The 16,811-nt window shown below is 47.2% G+C and overlaps 1 protein-coding gene across 1 annotated transcript; it reads left to right on the top strand.

The window, feature by feature from the left end:
- Positions 1–8,797: 8,797 nt before the first annotated feature.
- asb4 (ankyrin repeat and SOCS box containing 4) lies at positions 8,798–16,589 on the top strand. The gene is made up of 5 exons (XM_088989387.1): positions 8,798–9,056; positions 9,168–9,401; positions 15,948–16,195; positions 16,285–16,398; positions 16,527–16,589. Exons 1-5 carry the CDS (start codon positions 8,798–8,800, stop codon positions 16,587–16,589), a joined length of 918 nt encoding a protein of 305 aa, XP_088845513.1.
- Positions 16,590–16,811: the final 222 nt, after the last annotated feature.

The raw sequence follows: 16,811 nt of genomic DNA, 5'->3' as shown, positions 1-16,811 counted from the left end.
TGCCATTGGCTTCAAGTGTGGTTTTCCACATCCTCATCAAGTTTGCAACGAAGGCTCTCAGGGTCCTGTTGACCTTATACAACTCCAAGCATTCAGTGATCCATGTGTGTGGCATCGAGTCATATGCTTTCTTGTAATCAATCCAGGCTGTGCACAGGTTGGTATGTCGGGACCTGCAGTCTTGAGCGACTGTTCTGTCAACCAGCAGCTGATGTTTGGCACCTCTAGTATCTCTACTAATGCCTTTCTGTGCTTTGCTCATGTATTGATCCATGTGTCCACTTATCTTAGCCGAAATGATGCCTGACATGAGCTTCCATGTTGTGGAGAGACAGGTTATTGGCCGATAATTGGAAGGAACTGCACCCTTTGAGGAATCCTTCATGATCAGGATTGTTCGCCCTTCGGTTAGCCATCCTAGGTGAGTCCCATCCATCAGCAACTGGTTCATTTGTGCTGCTAGGCGCTCGTGGAGAGCTGTGAGTTTCTTTAGCCAGTAGGTGTGGACCATATCCGGGCCTGGTGCAGTCATATCCGGGCCTGGTGCCGTCCAGTTTTTCATACCTGAGACTCATCCTTGTATATGAAGTCAACATCGGACTGCACCACATCCTCGACCACCTTGACAACACAGGAACCTACGCAAGGATCCTGTTTGTGGACTACAGCTCTGCGTTCAATACCATCATCCCAGAACTCCTCATCCCCAAACTTCTCCAGCTTGGTGTGTCCCCCACGATCTGCCAGTGGACCCTTAGCTTCCTGACAGGACGGACACAGCAGGTCAGACTGGGAAATATATCATCCACAACACGAACCACGAGCACTGGAGCCCCGCAGGGATGCGTCCTCTCTCCATTGCTCTTCTCTCTCTACACGAACGACTGCACCTCAAAGCACCCAGCTGTCAAATTCATAAAGTTCGCAGACGACACCACGGTCATCGGTCTCATCAAAGACGGCGACGAGTCTGCGTACCGACAACAAGTGGAGCAGCTGGAGCTCTGGTGCAGCCGTCACAACCTGGAGCTGAACACGCTCAAGACAGTTGAGATGATCGTGGACTTCAGGAAACATCCATCACCACAACTACCCCTCACACTATTCAATTGCCTTGTGTCAACCGTTGAGACCTTCAAGTTCCTGGGAATCACAGTCTCCCAGGACATGAAGTGGGAGGTCAACACCAACTCTATCCTGAAAAAGGCCCAACAGAGAATGTACTTCCTGAGGCTGCTAAAGAAGCATGGCCTGCCACAAGAGGTGCTGCAACACTTATACACGGCTGTCATCGAATCCATCCTGTGTTCTTCCATCACCGTTTGGTTCGGGGCCGCCACAAAAATGGACAAAATCCGACTTTAACGGACAGTTAGGACGGCGGAAAAAAATCATTGGCACCGCCCTACCCACTCTCGAGGACTTGCACACTGCAAGAATCCAAACTAGGGCGCGGAAAATCCTACTGGACCCTCCGCACCCTGCCCACCACCTTTTCCAGCTACTCCCCTCAGGCAGGCGCTACCGATCCATGCGCACCAAATCCAGCAGACATTTAAACAGCTTCTTCCCCCAAGCCATTAACTCTTTGAACTCTTTCAACAGTAGCCAAAATGGAACTGTATAGTGCCACTTAGCAGTTTTTTTGACGACGATACTAGTGCAGCGTGTTCTGACGGAAACAAATTCCTTGTGTGTTCTACATACTTGGCAATAAAGATGATTCTGATTCTGATATCTGCCGCTGTGATGGTAACTGGGTTCTGTTCAGGGAGACTGCTGTGCTCCTCTTTCAGAGTCACCAGCCATTGTGCACTGCTGTTATGTGCGACCTCCTCCTCCCATATACCTTTCCAGTATCTTTCAGTTTCCAGCCTTGGAGGGTCTGCTCTGCTGTTAGAACCCTGCCACTGAGCGTACACTTTCGCAGGTTGTGTTGCGAACAGCCTGTTTATTCTTCTGGCCTCATTCTCTTTCGTGTACCTCTTCAGGCGACTGGACAAGGCCTGGAGCCTTTGTTTGGCAGTTTCGAGTGCTTCAGGTACCCCATATGAAGAAAAAGACAAATGGATTTGGTTTTCCCATGCCGGGACGCGGGTCACTGGGGCCTCTCTCTGGAGCCAGGCCTGGAGATGGGGCTCGTTGGCGAGCGCCTGGTGGCCGGGCCTACACCCATGGGGCCCGGTCGGGCTCAGCCCGAAGAGGAAACGTGGGTCCCCCTTCTCAAGGGCTCACCACCCATGGGAGGGGCCAGAGGGGTCGGGTGCAATGTGAGCTGGGCAGCAGCCAAAGGCGGGGACCCTGGCGGTCCGACCCTCGACTGCAGAAGCTAGCTCTGGGGACGTGGAATGTCACCTCTCTTACAGGGAAGGAGCCTGACCTGGTGCACGAGGTTGAAAAGTTCCGACTAGACATAGTTGGGCTTGCCTCCACACACAGCCTTGGTTCCGGTACCAGCCCTCTTGAGAGGGGTTGGACTCTATTCCACTCTAGAGTTGCCCACAGTGAGAGGCGTAGAGCAGGTGTCGGCATACTTATTGCCCCCCGACTCGCCGCCTGTACATTGGGATTCACCCCAGTAGACGAAAGGGTTGCTTCCCTCCCCTTCAGGTGGGGGGACGGGTTCTGACTTTTGTCTGTGCATATGGACCAAACAGCAGTTCAGTGTAATTATCCTTTTTGGAGACCTTAGGTGGTGTGCTGGAGAGCGCTCCCCCTGGGGACTCCCTTGTTCTGCTGGGCGATTTCAATGCTCATGTGGGCAATGACAGTGGGACCTGGAAGGGCGTGATTGGAAGTGCTGCATTCACAGTTTCCATGAGACTTTCAGGTGGTACTTCACATAGCCGTTGTAATCGGTTTCTTAGTTGCCCAGTTTTCATTCCTGCCATGATCTTATCTCTCAGATCAGTTGCTGCCTCGCTCAGCATTTCATTCATTGGGGCTGGCTTCCCAATCTCATCATTCATTGGGGCTTGCCTCCCCATCTCTGGTTGAACCTCTTCCTCTGATGTGGCAGCCTAGGGCCCTTCACCTCGGAATTTGTGTTGAACCTCATCAATCTCAAGTTGTGGTAGCAATTGCCGTTTGTGGATATTGGAACACTGAGCTACTACAGTAAAGTCTCGTTATATCGATATTCAAGGGAGTCCGAAAAAATATCGATATAACCGGGACTATCGATATATCTGACCCTGTTTGCATGTAATTTTCTCCGTGCGTGCATAGAAATAGTATCGATATAACCGGGACTATCGATATATCCGATATCGATATAACGAGACTTTACTGTAGTTGTTTCGTGGTCAACCGTAAACTGTGTATATATATATATATATATATATATATATATATATATATATATATATATATATATATATATATATATATATAGAAGAATAAACAGGCTGTTCGCAACACAACCTGCGAAAGTGTACGCTCAGTGGCAGGGTTCTAACAGCAGAGCAGACCCTCCATGGCTGGAAACTGAAAGATACTGGAAAGGCATATGGGAGAAGGAGGTCGCACATAACAGCAGTGCACAATGGCTGGTGACTCTGAAAGAGGAGCACAGCAACCTCCCTGAACAGAACCCAGTTACCATCACAGCGGCAGATATACAAGGAAGAGTCTCAGGTATGAAAAACTGGACGGCACCAGGCCCGGATATGGTCCACACCTACTGGCTAAAGAAACTCACAGCTCTCCACGAGCGCCTAGCAGCACAAATGAACCAGCTGCTGATGGATGGGACTCACCCAGGATGGCTAACCGAAGGGCGAACAATCCTGATCATGAAGGATTCCTCAAAGGGTGCAGTTCCTTCCAACTATCGGCCAATAACCTGTCTCTCCACAACATGGAAGCTCATGTCAGGCATCATTGCGGCTAAGATAAGTGGACACATGGATCAATACATGAGCAAAGCACAGAAAGGCATTAGTAGAGATACTAGAGGTGCCAAACATCAGCTGCTGGTTGACAGAACAGTCGCTCAAGACTGCAGGTCCCGACATACCAACCTGTGCACAGCCTGGATTGATTACAAGAAAGCATATGACTCGATGCCACACACATGGATCAATGAATGCTTGGAGTTGTATAAGGTCAACAGGACCCTGAGAGCCTTCGTTGCAAACTCGATGAGGATGTGGAAAACCACACTTGAAGCCAATGGCAAGCCACTAACGCAAGTGTCCATCAAATGTGGCATATACCAAGGTGATGCACTCTCCCCACTGCTGTTCTGCATAGGACTGAACCCCCTCAGCCAGATAATCGCCAAGACAGGCTATGGATACCGCCTCAGAAATGGAGCTACGATCAGTCACCTCCTCTACATGGATGACATCAAGCTGTATGCTAAGAGCGAAAGGGACATAGACTCCCTGATCCACACAACCAGGATCTACAGCAGTGATATCGGAATGTCATTCGGGCTGGAGAAATGTAGTCGGATGGTGACTAAGAGGGGCAAGGTAGTCCACACTGAAGGGGTCTCACTCACTGAAGGAACACTAGCAGACATTGAAAACAGCTACAAGTACCTCGGTATACCACAGGCCAATGGCAACCTCGAATTAGCAACAAGGAAAGCGGCTACGACCAAATACCTCCAGCGGGTGAGGCAGGTCCTCAGAAGCCAGCTCAATGGCAAGAACAAGACCCGGGCAATAAACAGCTATGCCCTGCCAGTGATCAGATACCCTGCAGGAATAATAAGGTGGCCAAAGGAAGAGATTCAGACCACGGATGTTAAGACCCGAAAACTCCTCACCATGCACGGAGGGTTCCATCCCAAGTCCAGCACCCTGAGACTGTACACAAGCCATAAGGAAGGAGGCCGGGGACTAGTGAGTGTGAGAGCCACTGTCCAGGATGAAACATCCAAGCTCCATGAATACATCAAAGAAAAGGCTCCAACGGATGATGTACTCAGAGAATGTCTCAGTCAATGGGGAACAGAGGATGAGGTGCTGGAAGAGGGACAATCATGGGAGGAAAAGCCCCTACACGGGATGTACCACCGAACCATAGCAGAAGTGGCTGATCTCAAGAAGTCCTATCAGTGGCTAGAGAGGGCTGGCCTAAAGGACAGCACAGAGGCACTCATCCTGGCTGCCCAAGAGCAGGCCCTGAACACCAGAGCCATAGAGGCAGGGATATACCACACCAGACAAGACCCAAGGTGTAGGTTGTGCAAAGAGGCACCTCAGACAATCCAACACGTAACTGCAGGGTGTAAGATGCTGGCAGGGAAAGCCTACATGGAGCGCCATAACCAGGTGGCTGGCATAGTCTACCGAAACATCTGTGCGGAGTATGGACTGGAAACCCCAAGGTCAAAATGGGAAACACCTCCCAAGGTGGTGGAGAATGACCGAGCAAAAATCCTGTGGGACTTCCAGATACAGACTGACAAGATGGTAATGGCCAACCAACCAGATATCGTGGTCATAGATAAAGGGGAAAGGAAAGCCGTTGTCGTGGATGTAGCGGTCCCGAGTGATGGGAACATCAGAAAGAAGGAACATGAGAAAATCGAGAAATACCAAGGGCTCAGAGAGGAGCTGGAGAGAGCCTGGAAGGTAAAGGTGACAGTCGTGCCTGTGGTGGTCGGAGCACTTGGGGCAGTGACCCCCAAACTCGACGAGTGGTTGCAACAGATCCCGGGAACAACATCGGATATCTCGGTCCAGAAAAGCGCAGTGCTGGGAACAGCACGGATACTGCGCAGAACCCTCAAGCTTCCTGGCCTCTGGTAGAGGACCCGAGCTGAAATGGGGACAGACACCACCCATGGTGGGTGAGACGAGGATTTTTTTTTTTTTATATACACACACACACACACACACGAGTAGATATTGAGCTTGAGTATTTCGTTGTGTAATAATATTTATTGAATGTTGAAGGTGATTCCATTTTTCAATAAATGTTGATTTCTTTAACTTTCCACTTTCGATTGAAACTTATTAAAAAGAGACGCAATCTTGATAAATCACAGTGCGTATGTTAATCTATTTATATTTCCTCCTCACAGTATCTGCAAAATAGTATGTAAATGCCATATCTTGCATTTTCCTTGAGACAAATTTATGAACTGATGAGGGCTATTTTTCACATTTGAAAGACTTTTAATGAATCAATCAAAAAACATCCCTTTCATCTCTTTGCTGCTGTGAAATGTAAATTTCTCCACTGCGAGACTAATAAAGGCAAATCCAATCCAAATTGGGTTGTAGTGTTCTTACTGTGCTATGAGGTTTGCACACACTACATTTAAAAGACAACCGACATCACTTTTTTGTCTCCTAACTGACATCAGAAAAATGTTTTATAGAATCTAAAATACCCAAAACATGCAGTATGATATTTTAATCTAATGAAAAACACAAATAAAAATGACTTAAAGTGTGCTGAAACTGCAAAAAATCGAAACCGAAAGTGGCCAGTTTCTGAAGGTCCCGCACCCTTGTTCGTGGTGTCTCGCCAAGACGTCTCGCCTTGCTCGAGAATCAAAACAATGGCTCCAGATTCGGAGAAGATCCTTTCTTGTTACTTATCCAGTTATGAATATGATTCAAATAGTTCAGAAGAGGAAAGCATACATGTTTGCAATCAATGAAAGAATTTATCCCGTGTCATTTTGAGGCATGGGGGGGGATGTCACACCCAAAAAAGGCAGAAGATGGCGACAAAGCTCCGTGTGGAAATTGCTCAACGTCTTTGTCACAACACACAAGGATTCACCATTGCGTTATTTATGTGTTTTCCTTGTAATTTCGCCATCAACACGGATCAACACGAAGTTTTCAGACCAAACAAAGTACCGCAAAATACGTGGACGCGATCAAAGGACTGCTACAGTGTGTCCTTTCTCGGTCAGGGGCGTTCCTTCAGTGACGCGACGTGAGGACTCGTCACCAACTCAAAAACAAGACTTCCGGAATATTCAGCGCGAGTCTTAAAACGTAAAATATAGCTATATGTGGTGGAATCTTTGTAAAATACACTCAGTAGAAGTCATTTGACAAATTATGGACACATTTCCGGAGACGTCGATTGTCCTTTAATGCTTTAGTATATCCGGCCCAAACACTCCCTCCAAATGCTCCTGGCCCCTCTGTCAAATTTTAGAACCCATTGTGGCCCGCGAGCCAAAAACTTGGCCCACGCCTGGTATAGCCCAATCCGTGATCCACACTGCTGCCACAGGCAGAGCAGGTGAAGGCATTGACTGGGGTTGTGGGTATGACACTGGCATGATGTCTCCTTTGACGTTTCATGGTCCGTCGGTCACCTCGGTCTTCCTCAAGTTTCTGTATGCCTTGTTGGAGGAGCTGCCGCCAGATGGAGCGTTGAGCTGCAATGTCCTCCAGCTGGGTCGGTCGGTTCAGGCCGCATTTTTTCATGGCAGTCTTCACCTGGTCTTTACAGCGTTTTTTGCGGCCTCCTGCCAGGCAACGGCCGAGATGGAGCTGGCCATAAAGCACCTTACGTGGCAAGCGCTCTTCTGGCGTCCTGATCACATGGCCTAGCCAGCGAAGTTGGTGCTGGGTGACTGTAGCTTCTGCACACTGGTGCAGTTGGTTTTGCACAGTATTTCAGTGTGGGGGACTCTGTCTCTCCAAGATAGCCCAAGGATGCATTGTCGGCACTTGATGTGGAAGGCCTCAAGCATCCTGAGCTGGCGACTGTACAGGGTCCATGCTTCACAGCTGTAGAGGAGGGTTGCCACAACAACAGCCCGATGAACTGCAGTCTTGGTGTAGAATTTGAGATCTTTGTTTTGAAAGACTCTCCTCCCAAGTCTACCAAAAGATGCTGATGCCTGTTTCATCCGGTTTTGTATCTCTCTGTCGATGCTGCAGTCGTCAGAGAGAAAGCTGTCCAGGTATTCCACTATTGCTAGTGGCTTATTGGAGATGGTGAATGTTGGTGGATAAACTGGAGGAATGGATGCCCACTGACAGATTACCCCAGTCTTTTCCACATTGACAGAGATGCCCAGTCTCCCATAGGCATCTGCAGTAGCTGAGAGACTAGCTTGTAGTGCTTCTGGTGTGTGGGCCACAACTGCACAGTCATCTGCATATTGGAGTTCGATGACTTGCTCTGATCTTACTTTCGTGACTGCCTGGAGCCTCCTGATGTTGAATAGATTTCCATCAAGCCGGAAATCTATGGTAACCCCACTGTTCTTCTCGATCCTCTCATGGAGCAACAGTGTCACACACAGGAGGAAGATGTTGAACAGGACTGGTGAGAGGACACATCCCTGGCGTACACCAGTCTGCCACATTAGGTTCGCATACACTCACAGTTTTTTGGTCTGGAATGCCCCCGTGGGGACACTTTAGGAAATGTCATGAAACGTCTTTAAAACGTGGTTTGAAGTCTCTCAGAGCAATTTGCCCGTGGGTACCTCATTTTGCAGTCTCTCATACCAATTTGCCCGTGGGGACCTCATCTTAGATCCCCACGGGTACACAAGTCCCCACCGGGCTCCGTGCAGTCAGGTTGATATCCCCACCGTGGCGCACAAACGAGAATACACACACACACAAACACACACGCACGGACACATAAAGAATTCTGTCAGTTATTCACTAGATGGCGATAAGGCTCCAGGAATCAAGACTACCAGAAAGGGATTTAAAAAAAAAAGTGCTTTCCTAAAAACCAGTCACCCATTAACGTGCCCGGATATTAGCTTTCAGCCAAGTAAGAGGTTAATAAATTCCGATTTGTGACAGGGTATTGGCTGCCAGGCTACAAACTAGAAAAGTCCTGGGCGATGGCTCTTCACGTGTGTGTGATGTACAACGCCGTGGAAACCGCACTGGTGCTCCTAGAGGAAGGCGCGGCCGTCAACGGAATGCCCAACGGGAAGACGCCGTTGCACATGGCCTGTGAGGTGTCCAACGGCAATTGCGTGGGTCTGCTTTTAGCGCACGGTGCAAAGGTCAACAGTTTGTCCCATAGTGGACAAGCCCCACTGCATTACTGCACCACCAAAGAATCCGTGAATTGCGCCAAACTGCTTATCCTCAACGGTAAAACATATTGTCAAAATAGTCAAAGGAAATTTTGACTTTGATATAGACGTAGACTGCCCAATTGCATCTTGGCATCCTAAAAAAATGTTGGCATTTTTGCTCATACAGGTGCGCAGGTCAGTCTAGCTAGTCACAACAATGAAGAGGACACACCTTTACACATTGCGGTCAGGTTTGGGATTGCGGAACTGGTGGCACTCTATTTGGCTCATGGAGCACATGTGGATTTAGTCAACTCTTTACAAGAAAACCTTCTGATGACAGCAGCCTTTTGGGCTTTTGATACTAAAGAGCCTACAGCCAACATCACCATCTGCCCCATCCTGTTGGACCACAACGCAGGTTTGCATTGAATGTCTGATAGAGAATAGACAGAATATAAGTTATCATATTTAAAAGTTTCATGCTTAGAAGGCCCACAAGGGAAGCACAGAAAATCTAGGGTCAACCTGAGGTGACACAGACACAGCCTGTTAAATTGTCATCTTCATGTAGGAGATCTGGCTTTGGACTAATTTATGACTTGGTCAACTCCTTCACAGGAAGAGGTCATTAGCCAGGTTACAAATCTATGAGTTCATGGAAAGGACAACCAATTAAAATGTCTTTGCATATACAGTGAGACCTCAGATTATGAACACCTTACCTTACGAACTTTTCGGTTTACGAACGTCAAATTTATGAAAATTAAACCTTGAAATACGCACTACTTTTCGCGATACACACCCACCACGGCTGGCGGAGTGATCTTCAGATCTGGCGGAGTGATCTTCGGCGAAAGCACACGACCGAACAGCGCTCCAGCCGGTGCACCTTTCCACACGCTCTCTTTCTGAATTCACACGTCGATTGCCTTTGAGGAGCTTTTTGCAGATAATTTTACTATTGGGAAATGAAATCCCCTAATAATCACCGTCGAGGAAAAGGGGATCATTGAGAAAGACGAACGAGGTGTGCATTTGTGGCATCACATGTGCACACCGCGACTGTAATGTGAATCTCAGCCTGACACATCTCTCACGCTGTGTGTCACTTCCCTGAGAGTAACTTTCTACGACCATTCTACAAATAAAGAGCCCGGTACCATTCACCATTGCTACCATCCTTCGCCTAAAAGCACAAAGGCGTTATTTAGTCGATGCTTTCATGTGACGAATGACACCGAAATTGTCACGTGCGAGTTGACAGCTGGGGTGGGGCCGCCGCTCGCGACCTCCACCAGCCGAAGAAGACACTTCAATTTCATTTCACTTCAACGAGTAGCTGTCACCTCACCAGTGACATGATTACGACGCTTGTGCTGGCAAGTCCAACAGTTTGCTTTGCCGGAGGTGATTGTTAGCCGCGATAGCGTAAATTTGGCACTTTCCGGGATCACGAATATGCTGGACGGATCGCGTTTTATTCCGCGTCCGTGGAATCATCAGACTCCCGCCTTTTGTTATAATAAAATCTCTGCCAGCACCGACGGGACTCGAAGTGGATGCAGATGACATTGAGGAGCTTGTTGCTGACCATAATGAACTCCTCAACACAGAGGATTTTATTTGCCTTCAAGAGGACAAGCAGAAGCAGGCCATCCAGGAGTTGATGTGCAGGCTTTTATTGAACAGTTGAAAGAAGTCCAAGATGGTGCCCGAGTAGGCAGCCTCAGCAAGTGCTCTCATGAGCCTTGCTTTTTTTGGTTGTTTTTGTCTTGTGTTTTCTTTTGTCACTTTGTGTTGTTGTGCATCGTGTGGAACGGATACAGATTGTTTTTCAGCATTTTTGACCACGACATTCATCAAGGAGGAGACTGTGCTGAGCGGTTGCGCCTTTTCAGCAGCATGAATATGCCAGTACTGTTTTTGAATGGGAGGAATGTCGGAGCCATTCGACTGCCATCGCTGGACACCAAAGGGGCGATTGTGCTTTTTTGCGCCTTTAATGGGCAGCATCTTCACAGCCCCGCTTTGTTCAGTGGAAGGTCAGTGCTGTTGGCAGTCTGCGGCTGGATGGATGCACGGCTTGAGGAAGCCGCGATAAGAAGAAAGGAATGTGGATTTAGTCAACTCTTTACAAGAAAACCTTCTGATGACAGCAGCCTTTTGGGCTTTTGATACTAAAGAGCCTACAGCCAACATCACCATCTGCCCCATCCTGTTGGACCACAACGCAGGTTTGCATTGAATGTCTGATAGAGAATAGACAGAATATAAGTTATCATATTTAAAAGTTTCATGCTTAGAAGGCCCACAAGGGAAGCACAGAAAATCTAGGGTCAACCTGAGGTGACACAGACACAGCCTGTTAAATTGTCATCTTCATGTAGGAGATCTGGCTTTGGACTAATTTATGACTTGGTCAACTCCTTCACAGGAAGAGGTCATTAGCCAGGTTACAAATCTATGAGTTCATGGAAAGGACAACCAATTAAAATGTCTTTGCATATACAGTGAGACCTCAGATTATGAACACCTTACCTTACGAACGTCAAATTTATGAAAATTAAACCTTGAAATACGCACTACTTTTCGCGATACACACCCACCACGGCTGGCGGAGTGATCTTCAGATCTGGCGGAGTGATCTTCGGCGAAAGCACACGACCGAACAGCGCTCCAGCCGGTGCACCTTTCCACACGCTCTCTTTCTGAATTCACACGTCGATTGCCTTTGAGGAGCTTTTTGCAGATAATTTTACTATTAGGAAATGAAATCCCCTAATAATCACCGTCGAGGAAAAGGGGATCATTGAGAAAGACGAACGAGGTGTGCATTTGTGGCATCACATGTGCACACCGCGACTGTAATGTGAATCTCAGCCTGACACATCTCTCACGCTGTGTGTCACTTCCCTGAGAGTAACTTTCTACGACCATTCTACAAATAAAGAGCCCGGTACCATTCACCATTGCTACCATCCTTCGCCTAAAAGCACAAAGGCGTTATTTAGTCGATGCTTTCATGTGACTAATGACACCGAAATTGTCACGTGCGAGTTGACAGCTGGGGTGGGGCCGCCGCTCGCGACCTCCACCAGCCGAAGAAGACACTTCAATTTCATTTCACTTCAACGAGTAGCTGTCACCTCACCAGTGACATGATTACGACGCTTGTGCTGGCAAGTCCAACAGTTTGCTTTGCCGGAGGTGATTGTTAGCCGCGATCGCGTAAATTTGGCGCTTTCCGGGATCACGAATATGCTGGACGGATCGCGTTTTATTCCACGTCCGTGGAATCATCAGACTCCCGCCTTTTGTTATAATAAAATCTCTGCCAGCACCGACGGGACTCGAAGTGGATGCAGATGACATTGAGGAGCTTGTTGCTGACCATAATGAACTCCTCAACACAGAGGATTTTATTTGCCTTCAAGAGGACAAGCAGAAGCAGGCCATCCAGGAGTTGATGTGCAGGCTTTTATTGAACAGTTGAAAGAAGTCCAAGATGGTGCCCGAGTAGGCAGCCTCAGCAAGTGCTCTCATGAGCCTTGCTTTTTTTGGTTGTTTTTGTCTTGTGTTTTCTTTTGTCACTTTGTGTTGTTGTGCATCGTGTGGAACGGATACAGATTGTTTTTCAGCATTTTTGACCACGACATTCATCAAGGAGGAGACTGTGCTGAGCGGTTGCGCCTTTTCAGCAGCATGAATATGCCAGTACTGTTTTTGAATGGGAGGAATGTCGGAGCCATTCGACTGCCATCGCTGGACACCAAAGGGGCGATTGTGCTTTTTTGCGCCTTTAATGGGCAGCATCTTCACAGCCCCGCTTTGTTCAGTGGAAGGTCAGTGCTGTTGGCAGTCTGCGGCTGGATGGATGCACGGCTTGAGGAAGCCGCGATAAGAAGAAAGGAGCGTCAGCGCAGAGCGCCGATGCGTATGTGGACCTGTTGCGGCTTGGAATTGAAGCAGATTTATGTGGAACAGGAGATGTGAGACAATCTCTTTTCGTCAATGGATGCTACAGCTGCGTGTTTGCTTTCAACATTTAGCTTGTAGTCGACGTGCACATTCCACCATGATGTCCCTGATCCACTGGTGGAAAGACGCTTTGATCCTCTCCTCTTTCATCTAGAACTGCTTCATGTCATCTCAAAGAGGGTACAGCAAGTCCTGAAGAATGAATGACTATGTGTCTTTGTGTTGTCATATTGTCTTTATACTGTCATATTATTTGTTATTTAGACTTCAAGACGGCGCCGCGAGAGTGGCCGCCTTTCCAGCAGCTCATGTATTTTGTTTTTCTACTTTCATTCCTTTCATCACTTTGCTGCTGTGAAATGTAAATTTCTCCACTGTGAGACTAATAAAGGCATATCCAATCCAATCCATCCAGAAAAGGCTATGAGAATCATCAACATGATGAATGATAATGTGATGCCTCAGTTTCGTAAGATCTTACAAGTCAGAAAGCAACAGGTGTGAATTAAGAGCCATCATTGACCATCACAAATGTAAATAAAGTGACTTTATTATACAGTGAAGTGTATTTCTTTCATTACAATACAATAGCACATTTATTATACAAAGAATAAGGTATGTTGTGTGTAGTTTTTTGTAAGTTTACTTAGTTATATTTTATGGAGACCTGGGAATGGATTATTCTCATTTTAATGGTTTCCTATGGGATTTTTTTTGGGGGGGATACACACTTTCGCCTTACACACTCTGTCTGGGAACCAATTAAGTTTGTAAGCCAAGGTCTCGCTGCACTCTCAATAAATAGCTTGGCAGAGGGCTGCAGTTTGTCATGAATGGCTGTGTGACACAGCAGGCAGGGGGCACAGCCTGCGCCACCTGCCGGCAGTAAAAGACAATCTTCCTTTGTTCGAACCTTTGTTCACAGTTTCTGACCGAACATCTCTGACAATGTCCCTCTTGTAAATTCGTCTGCGTCTAAGACAGTACGATAGTTGGTTTCACGAGGGCATTCCTCTTTTGAAGTTGTCAACCTTCAAGAGGAGGATAACAAAACAGCTCTTCACAAGGCTGCTTGGAACTGTGATCACATCTTGATGCAGATGTTGCTGGAAGCCGGAGAGTAGCTGTCACCTCACCAGTGACATGATTACGACGCTTGTGCTGGCAAGTCCAACAGTTTGCTTTGCCGGAGGTGATTGTTAGCCGCGATAGCGTAAATTTGGCACTTTCCGGGATCACGAATATGCTGGACGGATCGCGTTTTATTCCGCGTCCGTGGAATCATCAGACTCCCGCCTTTTGTTATAATAAAATCTCTGCCAGCACCGACGGGACTCGAAGTGGATGCAGATGACATTGAGGAGCTTGTTGCTGACCATAATGAACTCCTCAACACAGAGGATTTTATTTGCCTTCAAGAGGACAAGCAGAAGCAGGCCATCCAGGAGTTGATGTGCAGGCTTTTATTGAACAGTTGAAAGAAGTCCAAGATGGTGCCCGAGTAGGCAGCCTCAGCAAGTGCTCTCATGAGCCTTGCTTTTTTTGGTTGTTTTTGTCTTGTGTTTTCTTTTGTCACTTTGTGTTGTTGTGCATCGTGTGGAACGGATACAGATTGTTTTTCAGCATTTTTGACCACGACATTCATCAAGGAGGAGACTGTGCTGAGCGGTTGCGCCTTTTCAGCAGCATGAATATGCCAGTACTGTTTTTGAATGGGAGGAATGTCGGAGCCATTCGACTGCCATCGCTGGACACCAAAGGGGCCATTGTGCTTTTTTGCGCCTTTAATGGGCAGCATCTTCACAGCCCCGCTTTGTTCAGTGGAAGGTCAGTGCTGTTGGCAGTCTGCGGCTGGATGGATGCACGGCTTGAGGAAGCCGCGATAAGAAGAAAGGAGCGTCAGCGCAGAGCGCCGATGCGTATGTGGAACTGTTGCGGCTTGGAATTGAAGCAGATTTATGTGAAACAGGAGATGTGAGACAATCTCTTTTCGTCAATGGATGCTACAGCTGCGTGTTTGCTTTCAACATTTAGCTTGTATTGACGTGCACGTTCCACCATGATGTCCCTGATCCACTGGTGGAAAGACGCCTTGATCCTTTCCTCTTTCATCTAGAACTGCTTCATATCATCACAAATAGGGTACAGCAAGTCCTGAAGAATGAATGTCTCTCTGTGTGTTTGTTTTGTCATATTGTCTCTATACTGTCATATTATTTGTTATTTAGACTTCAAGACGGCGCCGCGAGAGTGGCTGCCTTTCCAGCAGCTCATGTATTTTGTTTTTCTACTTTCATTCCTTTCATCACTTTGCTGCTGTGAAATGTAAATTTCTCCACTGTGAGACTAATAAAGGCATATCCAATCCAATCCATCCAGAAAAGGCTATGAGAATCATCAACATGATGAATGATAATGTGATGCCTCAGTTTCGTAAGATCTTACAAGTCAGAAAGCAACAGGTGTCAATTAAGAGCCATCATTGACCATCACAAATGTAAATAAAGTGACTTTATTATACAGTGAAGTGTATTTCTTTCATTACAATACAATAGCACATTTATTATACAAAGAATAAGGTATGTTGCGTGTAGTTTTTTGTAAGTTTACTTAGTTATATTTTATGGAGACCTGGGAATGGATTATTCTCATTTTAATGGTTTCCTATGGGATTTTTTTTGGGGGGATACACACTTTCGCCTTACACACTCTGTCTGGGAACCAATTAAGTTTGTAAGCCAAGGTCTCGCTGCACTCTCAATAAATAGCTTGGCAGAGGGCTGCAGTTTGTCATGAATGGCTGTGTGACACAGCAGGCAGGGGGCAGAGCCTGCGCCACCTGCCGGCAGTAAAAGACAATCTTCCTTTGTTCGAACCTTTGTTCACAGTTTCTGACCGAACATCTCTGACAATGTCCCTCTTGTAAATTCGTCTGCGTCTAAGACAGTACGATAGTTGGTTTCACGAGGGCATTCCTCTTTTGAAGTTGTCAACCTTCAAGAGGAGGATAACAAAACAGCTCTTCACAAGGCTGCTTGGAACTGTGATCACATCTTGATGCAGATGTTGCTGGAAGCCGGAGCGGACAGCCGAGCCTTTGACATCAACGGCTCCTCTCCCATCCAGTACCTCCTCAAAGTGACTGACGTAAGGCACACGGCCTTGCACCAAAGGTGCTATCAGCTACTGCTTAACTACAAGGCAGCCAGGATATACCCACCCCAGTTTCATAAGGTAGGGAGACACAGTGACGTGAAGCTGGAGGGCAAATGACGCTTTTAACCACATAGCCTGGAGATTGTTGCCGATTGGAACCTGCGCAGGTGTTGCAGTCCTGCCACAACTACCCTAAAGTTGTAGAGATTTTGGTCAACTCGTATGACCATTTAAAGCCCACAAGGAAGTGGAGATCTGCCATTCCAGATGATTGCTACAAGGTAGGATTCAAATTCTCAAGTGAAGTTTCTAAACTCCACCTTGTCTTTTAGGTCGGTCTGTTTTGTCCTGTCGAATCCCAGCGATACAAAGAATTCTACGACTCCTTGTTCGCTGTTTGCACCAACAGCCCGCGCAGCTTATTGCATCTGAGCAGATGCGCCATCAGAGGCGGTATGGTGGGCTCGTGTGAAAGAGGAACAGCACTTTTGTCGTTACCGTCAAGTATTAAGAACTACTTATTATTGACACCGGAGGGAGTACTCTATTGATTCAGGTTCTTGTCAAGATGGTTTCAACAGAGAAAATGCAAGATCTGTTGAGAGGGGAAAATGAACACATTTTTCGAGTGTCTAAGACAGGGGTGGGCAAACTTTTTGACTCGCAGGCCGCATTGGGTTCTAAAATTTGACAG

Source organism: Hippocampus bargibanti, unplaced genomic scaffold, assembly GCF_051943395.1.
Source record: "Hippocampus bargibanti isolate YZ-2025 unplaced genomic scaffold, ASM5194339v1 Contig00090_ERROPOS177943, whole genome shotgun sequence".
Classification (NCBI taxonomy): Eukaryota; Metazoa; Chordata; class Actinopteri; order Syngnathiformes; family Syngnathidae; genus Hippocampus; species Hippocampus bargibanti.
Note: the sequence above shows the minus strand (reverse complement) of the source record. Positions and strands in the feature narration are given on the sequence as shown.

Excerpts from the sequence above, each read along its gene's own strand:
- asb4 (XM_088989387.1), top strand. The coding sequence starts at position 8,798 with ATGGCTCTTCACGTGTGTGTGATGTACAACGCCGTGGAAACCGCACTG. Across the intron at positions 9,402-15,947 it reads CCTGTTGGACCACAACGCAG|TTGTCAACCTTCAAGAGGAG; the intron begins GTTTGCATTGAA and ends CCTCTTTTGAAG. Across the intron at positions 16,196-16,284 it reads ACCCACCCCAGTTTCATAAG|GTGTTGCAGTCCTGCCACAA; the intron begins GTAGGGAGACAC and ends GAACCTGCGCAG.